This window comes from Protopterus annectens, chromosome 2.part0 (assembly GCF_019279795.1).
Source record: "Protopterus annectens isolate FY-2018-M chromosome 2.part0, PAN1.0, whole genome shotgun sequence".
NCBI lineage: Eukaryota > Metazoa > Chordata > Ceratodontiformes > Protopteridae > Protopterus > Protopterus annectens.
This window is the reverse complement of record NC_056728.1, coordinates 891,612,827-891,624,731: the sequence shown is the minus strand read 5'-3', so window position 1 is coordinate 891,624,731 and position 11,905 is coordinate 891,612,827. Positions and strand designations below refer to the sequence as shown.

The window sequence follows — 11,905 nt, the reverse complement described above, 5'->3', positions numbered from 1 at the left end:
CTGAGAAACAGTAATGATGTATTCAGAATGTTCAAAGAGCCCAGTAATTCTTCATAAACAAAGGTAGGTCAAGATGGGTTACTATTTACGTTATATATAAGCCAAACAAAGCAACATATAATATAAACATAGAAGCTTCTGTTCCCCTACTTGAACTCAGTGAATACTTATCTTGTTCACTTTTCATTGTTTTTACTTATAATAATTAAGTAACTAATTAACTAATTCAACAAGATTCCATTCATCAGAGTTCAGACTGAAATGTAACAAATTAACATCATATATAATAGCAGTAACAGTAGAGTGTTTTGAAAAAAAATGCTGTCATGGAGACTAATGCCTTCTTTAGTTAAAGTATGATTTAGAAATGTCATGTATACCCTGGTTGAATAATAGTGGCAAGCTCTTAGTACAAATGTCATCATTATTCTGTCTAAATATAGTTAATATCAATTATGGCAGGTATCACAGCTACAAGTGCTGTTTGAGCAATCCTGATATGGTGTGTGTGGATGCAGCTGTGTCTGGCACCTAGTACAAATGTCATTATTATTCGTTCTAAACATAGTTAATATCAATTATGGCAGGTATCATAGCTTTGAGTGCTGTTTGATCAGTCCTGATATGGTGTGTATGGATGCAGCCATGTCTGGCAGCTAGTACAAATCTCATTATTATTCTGTCCAAACATAGTTAATATCAATTATGGCAGGTATCATAGCTTTGAGTACTGTTTGATTAAGCCTGACATGGTGTGTATGGAGGCAGCTGTGTCTGGCGTATGTTGACATTTTTGTCTCTGGGAAGCTGTGGGTTGTGGCTTGTGATAGAGGTTTACTGATGCTTGTGTATTAGGAAGAGACATTTGGTGTTTTAGCCTGGATCCATCAGGAGGGGTGGATAAAACTGTGATTTGGGATATTTTGGCAGAGAATAGTTTGTTTATACATCTGCTGAGTGAGAAGCGGGAAGGCTGGGAGAATGTGTTATCTCTTGTTGTGGTGGCTTGTTGGGAGTTTTTTTTTTTTTTTAATCTGTTTGCTCACTGTTCTTTTCCTGGCTGCTGCCTTACTGAAAGGGAGGGAATTTAGGCTTGAAGTTGCATTGAAGTGAAGCTTTGCTTCAGGTGCATCATTAACCTCTAATATGCAGTATACAGACACACTAACAGAAACAGATGTTCCCAGGTTGCTATGGTAATAGAGACAGAGTGACGATAATCCTCAAAGGCTCTGTGGAGTCTCTGAGATGATTCTCGGCAATGTTTTTGGTTTAAAAAAATATGTATATATATATATATATATATATATATATATATATATATATATATATATACAATAAAAGGGCTGTTTTCAGCCATGTGTACACATATTTATAGTTTCCCAAGACTTCATTTAGCTCATTAAGTTGATTCTTGATAAAAAAATAAAAATAAAAATAATAAGCTCAGTTTTATATTTAAAATGTATTTTGGTCCAAACACATTAAGGACTTACATAAGAGAATAAGTATTGAGTTATTGTGAAAGACTAAGAGCACTTGGTCTTCTGCAGAACCCTTTGCAGTTGTCTGGGAGGTGAGCTTGCTCAGACATGTGGGCATATGGGGATAGCTGATTCTAGGGGTGTTGGGGTTGCCAGGAAGTGCTAGAGCATCATCAGATTTCCTTCATGGAAATATCTGTGGGAATAGAAGGTGTGTTGAGTGGTTCACTGGCAGAGTGGCCACTGCATGGAACAGGCTAGGAAAATGGAACAGGACACCTAATGGTTTGGATATGTTAGGAACAGCCTGGAAACACACCACATGAACTAGTGAATGGTAGGTATTCTGGCAAAACTGAATGGGTATTGTTGCCTGTGCTTGAAGTACTGAATCTGTGCATGTAAGGATGGAAATATAACAAATAAGAAACTGGAAGGGTCTCATAATTTAAAGTCTATGGATTGTACAAACATGCTTGGAAGGAGCTAATAATAAGAATAAGCATTACGCCATATGGTTTCTCAAATAAAGTGATTGAAGGTTGCCAATGTCTTTGTTTATCATTATGTTTGTCATCGTCCCACTGTACTCATCCCTCATTAGACCCATTATAGAGTATAATGCCCTGTTTGGTATGTACCTCACAAGAGTTTAGCTTGAGAAAAACTAAAAATGAATATATTGGCCACTTCTTCCAAATATCTACATAATTTATCCACAAGAATCAAAATACAATCAAAAGCTAATAACATTAAAAGTATCTGCCATGAAAAGAAAGGGAAACCTTTCTCGGTTATAGGTGATATTCTTGATGCCTATAGAAATCACTATATGGAACACTTCCAAAAAGAAAATATACATATCAATCAACTAAATCTAGATGAAAAATGTTCTAATATAAAAAAACTACCAGAAAAATTAAAACTAGATCTGCAAGCACCCATATCCTACAAAGAAATTACAGATACAATAAAAGAGTATAAAAATAATAAAGCTCCAGGTATAGATGGCATAATTATGGACATATATAAACTTTTTCCTTCAAAGATACTATCCGTCTTCCATAAAACTCTATTAGAAATTCAGTCACAAGCTTTAATACCACCCTTTTGGAGATATTCCTTAATCACACCAATCCTAAAAGAAATCAAATCCCCAAACTTCTTTACCTCATATAGACCTATATCATTATTAAATAATGACTATAATATATTTATGACAATATTAACTAACAGAATGAAAATACCACTATCCAAAAAAATAAATAATGATCAAACTGGATTTATATATCAGACACACTCATGACAATATTAAAAGGATAATTTCTCCTATAGATTATGTTAATAAAGAAAATAAACACTCATAATTGGCTTAGCTAAAGAGAAAGCCTTTGATTCCCTAAATTGGGACTATTTATTCAAAATCCTAATGTTATTTGAATTTCCTGCATCCTTTGTTCATCTCCTAAACAATATATATACAAATAGTTTAGTGTATGTCAAGTTAGGTCCTTTTACCTCTAAATCTATACATATAGCAAAAGACATTAAACAAGCATGTCCCATGTCACTGATTCTATTTGCTCTGGCTATTGAAATATTGGCAGTTTCAATTCGTAACAATATAAAAATCAAAGGAATAGATGTTTATGAACAATACAATTCTAAAGTAATGCTATTTGCTGATGACATATTGCTAACATTATCTAATACAAAAGAGACATTAGAAGAATTAACTATATTAATTGACAAATTTCACATGACTTTAAGACTCCATTTCAATAAATCAGAATCAACATTTGTATTTTTAAATAAAAAAAAGAACTGCAGACTAAGAGGGATCACATCATAGGGAAGCAAGAATCTACCTTAAAATATCTAAGAATTGAGTTATGCAAGGATAATAATGAATTGGTCTAAAAAACTACAATAATATCATCAATACAATTAAAATCTCTGTGAAAAAAATAAACAAAATAATATTAACATTTTAAGATAGACTACTAAGTTAATAAAAATGGTTTTACTTCCCAAGATCCTATATATAGCCTTGGCAATACAACTGTTACCAGAAAGGAATATACTTAAAGAACTAAATTCATGCCTAATAAATTTTTTATGGTTCCCAAAAGAAGCACAGTAGCTTTAATACATCATATCAGACCATGGAAACAGGGAGGATTAAACTTTTCTGATATAGAAACATATATAAAAGTATCAATATCTAAAGCAATCTCAGATTGGATAAGTCCAAATTACTCTGCAAATTGGAAAGAATTACTAACTGTAATATCAATAAATGAATTTGATTTACAAAAAATTTTCAAATAACAGATACAACCAATTTGCCATGCACATATTATGTATTAGTATGCAATATAACATAACCAAACCCACTAAAACTCATATGATTATTACATTGACTCATTTAGGAAGATTATTAATGCAAATATATATTTAAAAATTTGGTTTCATCTTTTAACACCATTTATAGTCACAAAGAACTTTTCACATAAAATGTATAGAGAAATTATTAATTCCTGGGAATAGAAAGGATTTGTTTGTTGGCTCCAATGTATCAATGCATCATGATTAAACCACACCAACCATGGGTAAATCTTCAATATACCACACCATCTCATTGGTTATTGCTTAAATAAACCAATGACAAATGAACGACAACTGGCATGGAGCTTAAATAAAATAAAATGCCGTGTTCACACAAACCGGAGCTTGCTAAAGTCAAATTTGATAGATGAAAATGCTTACTTATGTAAAACTTTATTTTTGTGGTGTGTAAGTTAATAAAGTGCTTCCAGCAAGTTCCAGTTGGTGTGGACACGGAGTTTTGTTTTATTTTATGTATGTTCATAGGTTCATAGGTAGGTACTAGGATATTGGCCCTAGGGCCTATATAAGCCTAGCCAAAAAGGTATCCTGGCTTTTGCCATCCAAGAAAATTATTTTCCTGTGCCCCTGTCGAGCAGAGCCACAGAGGTGATCCCTGGGGGGGGGGTTCCTATTTCCCATCCAATCACCAAGATATTTCTTGAAGAGTGCTAATGAGGAGCTTTGTTTGATATAGATAGGTAGTTTGTTCCAAAGTATGGGAAGTCTCTGGGACAGGAATCTATCCCTCCAGCATGTTATATTTATTGTAGTGACAAGGTTTAAGTCCCTAGAGCATGTAGCTCCAAGGGATTGGGATTTCTTTAAGTGGAGCATGTCCAACAGCTCTGGGTTTGACATAGCTTTGTATGTTAGGCAGAGATTGCCTCTGAGTAGGCGATATGCAACGGAGTAAAGCTGGAGTTTTCTGAGACGGTCTACATAGGGCATCTATTTGAGGCCAGTAATCCTCTTTATGAGGTATTTCTGTGGCCTTTCCAGTTGTTGTAGATGTCTTGTGAGGTACATACCAAAAGGAGCATTGTACTCAATAATGGGTCAAATGAGTGATGAGTAGAAGGGAACAATGACCTCTTTTTTCCTGGATGAGAAACCTTTTGTGATGACGTGTGCCACACAGAAGGATTTCCTGACTACTGTAGTGATGTGATTATCAAAGGAGAGACTACTGTCCACCTGTGTCCCAAGGTTTCTTATCACACTTTCAGTGTTAAGTAGATTACCACCTATGTGGTAGCTCATGGGTACAGAGTTTTTACCAAAGGGGATGACAATGCACTTTTTGGCATTGAGCTTGAGGCCATGGCTTTTGACATCAGGCATCTGTCTCTGTGAGGCCCTTTTGTAGGATGTCCACATCGTTAGGACTTTTGATTATGGCTCCTAGTTTGCAGTCATTTGCAAACTTCTTTAGCCAAAGACCTTCTGTGTTAGCCTGTACTTCAGAAAAGTAGACACCAAACAGGAGAGGATTCAAGACTGAACCCTGTGGTACTTCACTTATCACTGATCTGAAGTCGGTTTTGGAGTCTGCTACTTTTACAGTGTGGGTTCTGTCAGTGAGCCAGTTAGCAACCCATCTTGTGACATAGGGATTTATACCTAGTTTAGTGAATGTATCTATAATTCCAGAATGGGAGATGGTGTCAAAAGCCTTAGCAAGATCTACATAGGCTGTGTGAACCACCTTACCCTCGTCTATGGCTTTGGTGACTGCTTCAAAGAAGTCTATCAGGTTTAAGAGACACAATCTACCTTTTACAAACACGAACTGGGTGGGGTCCAGAGTTTGGAGATTACCAATGTCTTTGTGTATAACATCCATGATGATATGTTCCATGGCCTTGCAGACCAGGCTCGTTTGGCTAATGGGGACGGTAGGCCCTGGGGTCCATGGTGGCTCCCCCTTTGTGGAGTGGGATAACCATTGCACTATGCGCCATTCAGTGGGCACAAAACCTGAGGTGAGGCTATGATTGAACATGGTGCTTAGGTGGGGTGCCAGTTCATTATGCAGTTCATGTAGAACGCAGCCTACAACTAAGTCTGTGTGATAAATATTTAAAAGCTATTACAGATTTTGGTCATTTGGCCTCGCCCATTTATTTTTGGCTTTGTCCAGAATTATTGTCCTAGAGGTTGAGAGGTGTGCTTTTCTTATCCCTCATTCATAAATTAAAGTGTGATAATATTAAAGTGTAACTCTTCATGTAAAGCTGTGCCTCCATCAGATCATCACTTCCCTTCTGCCTGCTGTCTGTCTGCGCTGTTTTAGGGCTTTTAAAACTGCAAAAGATTCGGACTTTGGATAAGACGTTAAACCGAGGTCCCATCTGCTTGTGCTGGTGGTAGCTGAGAGGGGATATTGTAAATTATACCAAGATCCCCCCAAAATGTGCACACTGATTGGCCAGCGTGCCCGTTGTAAATCGAGTTATACTAATGGAAAAAGGTCCGGTCGCCCGGACTTTTTTCCATTAGTATAACTCGATTTTTTAAAACACTGTCTCACTATGTTAAATGGGTTTAACATAGCGAGACAGCTTTAAAATAAGCAACGGAGATCTCCGTTGCTTATTTTAAAGCTGTCTCGCCATGTTAAACCCATTTAACATAGCGACAGTGTTTTAAAAAGCAACAGAGGAAAGCAAGATCTCCGTTGCTTTTTTTTTAGTGTTTCGCTATGTTAAACTCATTTAACATAGCAAGATAGTTTTAAAATAAGCAACGGAGATGTCCGTTGCTTATTTTAAAACTGTCTTGCTATGTTAAACTCATTTAACATAGCGAAACACTAAAAAAAAAGCAACGGAGATCTTGCTTTCACTTTGCCCACAACTCTGATGTACTGCGCGGGCGCACAGTACAACAGAACTGCCGCGGATGCCAGACATCTGCGGAAGGGCAGTAAACAGGCATTATACTATGCCATTATTTAAGAAAAGTAATAGTTTCTTTTCTTAAATAATGTCATGGTATAATAGCAATAACCCACGCTTGGGTGTGGGTAATGGTAAATTACCCGGTTGGCGTGGTTTGGTCCCGGTGACTCGGGACCAAACCACGCCAACCGTGGGTAAATTTAGCATTACCCACACCCAGGCGTGGGTTATTGCTATATGATCCCACGGCACCTGTCGAAAAGAGTAGGGGCAGTTCCCTGATGCCCTGGCCAAGTTCCTCTTTGTAATATACATACCACCTTGGGTCTCCACTGAAAAGAGGCTACTAGACTAGTGGGAGTAATCTGGTCAACAAAGGACAGATAAATAAAAGGATCGATACACTCCTACAAATACAGTTCAAGTGCTCCTCATTATGAGGAGCAGTTCCTCATTCTGAGTCTGTAAAATTATATACCCGCGCTGTTGCAGATCGAGTTACGTTCATTGTTTTGATGCATATAACAAATATCAAGGCTAAAGCAGAATAATCCGTCCGAAAAAAATATGGATAAAGAAATAGAATTACCCATGTTGTGAACTTTGCAGCTGAAGCTCGGTTAAATTGTATGCAAGTGTTCAAAATGTGCTCATTTGTTCCACTTTATAAGAGGTATTGGACACTTTGGAGATGGCTCGACAGTCACCCTTCCACACCCTTTTCCATGCATTAAAAGAATTAGGGTCGGATCTCTTCGGTCATAAATACTTATTATATGTTCTCAGATTGAGCTTCTTGACATCCAAGTTTCAAACACATAACAATTAGGCTATGATCAGCGATCTGATCTGATCCTAATCTCCTGCCTATTAAAATATCTTGAGTATTAAAGGTATACAAATACCATTCCCGTCAGATCTCTGTAGTAGCCATCGGACAAACGGGTTTTTCTACATTAGTTCTCTCATACTCAGTTAAGTAACACTGCATGACGGTTACATGACAGATGGGAGAGAAAACACATTCCTATCAAAACCCGGCCCTCCGGGCAGCAGAGGAGGGCTGCTCTTGTTGGTGAGGACTAGCAGTGTCCCTCCTCCCAAAAGACACACACACATTGCTTTGCTGCTGGAATTTCCAATCTTCCATGCAACTTTTTTTCAGTGTTTCCTGTGGGACAGCCTTCGGGGTACAGACGATAAAAGGAGCTGCTGTGGACAGCAAGTAGACAGGTAAACTATTCACAGCAACTCACAAAACAGAAACAGCGGTCTGCACTGCTCTCTCTTGTGAAGTGAAGAACCGAAAAGATGACCCCCAGCTCCAAAGTAGCCCTCTCCGTCCTGCTGCTGGTCACTCACGCTGCATTTTCCTCAGGTAAGTGAAAGGATCACCTGGCAGGGAGTGGGAGGCAGGGGCTCTGTAACCATTTTATTACCTTGTATAATATGACTGCTAGAGCGGGTTACGCAAAATAGTAGTCGTTTGTGAATGCGGTAAATGTGGTTACATTGGACCCAGGAGACTAGACAGCTACTGAATTCAAGGCTGACTACAGCATCAAAGCTAATGAAGTTTGAAAAGTTATTAGTATTAAGTATTAGAATAAATAATGATGCCAGTTGGACACTAGAAAATTGGAAAGCACATTTATATAGCATTCATATATTTCAGTATTTTATAAACATCAGAGTATTTTAACTAAACCCGATTACATCTTGGAGTTTAGGAACAGCACAGTTCATAATTATAACACATGCTATGAAAACTTGTTATGCGGCTAATCAAAAGTTTACAAGAAACAAAGGGCACCGGATGTAATTCATAAAGATCCTCGCACAATGTATTTGTAATGCCGTTTTTTTTTTTTCTGTTGCAGGTGCAGCTCTTGGCGTGGATTTGCGATGCCAGTGTATAAACACAATTTCCGACTTCATCCCTCCCAAAAACATGGCAAATATTGAAATTATCCCCAAGGGGCCCCACTGCAGTATCGTGGAGGTCATGTAAGTGTAACCCCAAATACCGCGGCATACAGATATTGACATCAAATACAAAAATACACTCTGTTTTTATTTTAGTTTATGAATACATGTTTGTTTGTGTTTGTAGTGCAACTCTGAAATCTAGCCATTTAATCTGTCTTAATCCTAACGCCAAGTGGGTGAAGACTGTCATTGAAAAAATATTAAACAGGTATATCTGTTATATTTTATTAATTATGCTGAGATTAAATTTTATTTTGTTGCAGGCTACACAAGACATTAGGTATTCCTAGACTGGATTAATGTATTGATGTTTCCCTTCAGCATAACTCAATCTCCCTAAAGTGTAGATCCTAAGAGTAATTTAAAGATAGCGTACTTAAACTGAAATACTTCATTAAAAACGTTTACTATATAACAAAGCAGTATGCGAGACATCTGCAACTCTCCAAAAAGGTTACCGTACACGTTGGCTCACATATCCTTCTAATTTCATATATGTGTTTCAAACTGAGTCATGTGGTACCCTTGTGTTAAGCAAAACATGCGTAGTTAAACATATGTTTGCACACAATGCGTCCCTAACTCCATTAGTCTTAGAGTGAGTTTAAATGTTGAGAAAAGAAAACACGGTGTAGATGCAATGCATTTTATGATAACTAAACAAAATGATGTGCAAGTATGAACAATGTAGTAAACGTTCATATTTTCTTTTTCAGTGATAAACACAATTTGCAGAGTGTATGATATGTGCATATGGTGTCAGAAAATCCTGTTACTTGTTTCTTACATGAAGAGGACTAGCTAGCAAGTTGTCGAGATCTGAGAAGTGCCACACGGAACAAACCATTTGTGGAGGTACACACAAGATACTTGTTACGTTTCTCTTGCAGGACTGAATATATTGCACTACGGGTCATGAAAGCATCACCCACCGATAATGAGACACACTACCCTTTATGTATTGAAAGAAGGGAGCATATTTAAATTATACAAAATATGTGTATTTTACGCATGGATGTATTGTGGGTTGAATGAAGCTCAAATGAACATCGTTTGTTCAGAAGTGTTAGGAAAATGTTTTGAGCAGTTGTTGCTATTGCTGTTATCATCAATACCTCCAAATGAAATAATTGTTTACATTTTGTAAACAGTTCTTTAAGAGTTGTAACTGCAGAAAAAAAGTTAAGCTGTTTGATTCAAAATAATCTTATAGTAAGTACCACAGCTTCTGGGATACCTGTAATATGTTCCTTTTTTTTGGGGGGGGGGTATATCTTGCACTGAACATTCATGCGATTGGGTATGGTCTCCGTTCAGTCATGAGGACATGCTTTTGACACTTTTAGACACTTTGTGTCTTTTCTGTTTGACATACTGTCATTTCCTTTTAAATGTGTATGTGTATGTGTGGGTGTATATATAGGTATATATATATATATATATATATATATATATATATATATATATATATATATGTATTGTAAAACATGATATTACTTAATGTGTTAAGCTTCTGTAACTACCCAGGAAAAAGTGATACATTTGAAAACCTAGTAAGGCATAACGTTATACTCATTTTATGTTGTTGACATGCAAATTAAACTAATTTTAATGTCTGTTTCCTGATAATTAATTATAACATATTGTTTCATTTTATGTTGCTACATAACCCAAACACTGTGTGCATATATTTTCTCTGTTTATTTGCTGTTAATATATGTATCAATTTTGTAATATTAGGATTACTTCTTAAAGTAAGTTATACTGTTTTATTTTAGATTTTAGCCATCTTAAACATCAGACTGCCTATTCCAGAGAATTATTCCACTCGTTAAAAACTGATGTTCTTGTATGAATTTCCTTTGTTCCTATACTGCACCAGCATCAGTTTCTGCATGACATTTGTACTCAGTTTAGCTAGATCAAAACATTTATCTATCTTTCTATCTATTTATCTAGCTAGCTTTATCTGTCTATATATTGTGTTCTTTATTATGGCCTTTAATCTATATTTGCAATATTTACAGTAGTTGATCACAGAACTAATAATACAGATGAAAACTTCACTCTGTATCAGTATTATATGCATTGTTTTTATGTGAATGTGTGAGTGTGTGGGAGGGGAGTAGTGCATGGTATAGTTAGAAGTTTGAAATCTCACTTCTTTAAACTTTATATTATTGTTTTGTGTTTCTAAAGGGGATATACTGGCATGATGAATACTTTTGGCAAAAAAAATAAATAGCTTCTTATAGTAAATTGTCACATTTCAGTACTTTTTAATTTATTTCTTGAATTGTCATTATTTATATTGCAAAGTATTATATACTGCACTTTGTAACATTATGTTATGCTATGTGCTGTACTGCAGAATGTGTGAAACTGTACTCACCTCATTCCTTAAATATACTGCACTATTATACAATAAAATGATATTTCATACATAGGTGCGTCTGAGTGTTAACATATTATCATATATTTCACAAAGTCGAAGCTTGGTTTTAGTTCTGTGTCTTATGCTATCAGCCAAGTAATGAGGAATGAATATTTTATGCCTGATTATTTCTCAGAAACAGCTTTCATGAAAGTGACTGGACACTGACTGATTATTCTAGCACCTAGTTTCTCATGGCATATTTTCTGTAGCCCACAGCTATGCCATTGTGACATTTGGAAAAGCAGAACAACCTGTTCTTGGGATGATGGTCAAACACATAATTTCAGAGGCTGTGTGTGGGTTATTACACGTAATAACACATATGGACTTGTAGACACACACACACACACACACACACACACACACACACACACACACACTAGACATGCATATGATGCATATGCTTTCTGGAATTTTGCTGAGTACATATTTTCATCAGATTAATCTCATGCATATCTGAATGCTGCTGTTACTTGTGGTACTGTGTTAATTTCTTAGTAAGACATCTCCATTAAATTCTCATGATCAAGCATGCCTGATACAAGAGTTCAAAAATGACATCTTCCATCCAGGAAATATGGATTCTTCCATGCATACAAGTTTTGCATGATATTTTAAAAAGCAAAGAAAATGTGTTACTCATATCATATGATGCATCGTAAGACAGACCTTTAGACAAATCTTGAAATTCCTCCTGAAAGATG

The 11,905-nt window shown here is 36.2% G+C and overlaps 1 protein-coding gene across 1 annotated transcript; it reads left to right on the top strand.

Annotated features, from left to right (window-relative positions):
• The first annotated feature begins 7,788 nt into the window (after positions 1–7,788).
• Positions 7,789–11,208, top strand: LOC122793747 (growth-regulated alpha protein-like). Its single transcript, XM_044061948.1, has 4 exons — positions 7,789–8,153; positions 8,656–8,782; positions 8,889–8,972; positions 9,481–11,208. The coding sequence occupies exons 1-4, from the start codon at positions 8,087–8,089 to the stop codon at positions 9,506–9,508; spliced, it is 306 nt and encodes a 101-aa protein (XP_043917883.1). The 5' UTR covers positions 7,789–8,086; the 3' UTR covers positions 9,509–11,208.
• The last annotated feature ends 697 nt before the right edge of the window (positions 11,209–11,905 follow it).

Excerpts from the sequence above, each read along its gene's own strand:
- LOC122793747 (XM_044061948.1), top strand. The coding sequence starts at position 8,087 with ATGACCCCCAGCTCCAAAGTAGCCCTCTCCGTCCTGCTGCTGGTCACT. Across the intron at positions 8,154-8,655 it reads TCACGCTGCATTTTCCTCAG|GTGCAGCTCTTGGCGTGGAT; the intron begins GTAAGTGAAAGG and ends TTTCTGTTGCAG. Across the intron at positions 8,973-9,480 it reads ATTGAAAAAATATTAAACAG|TGATAAACACAATTTGCAGA; the intron begins GTATATCTGTTA and ends TTTCTTTTTCAG.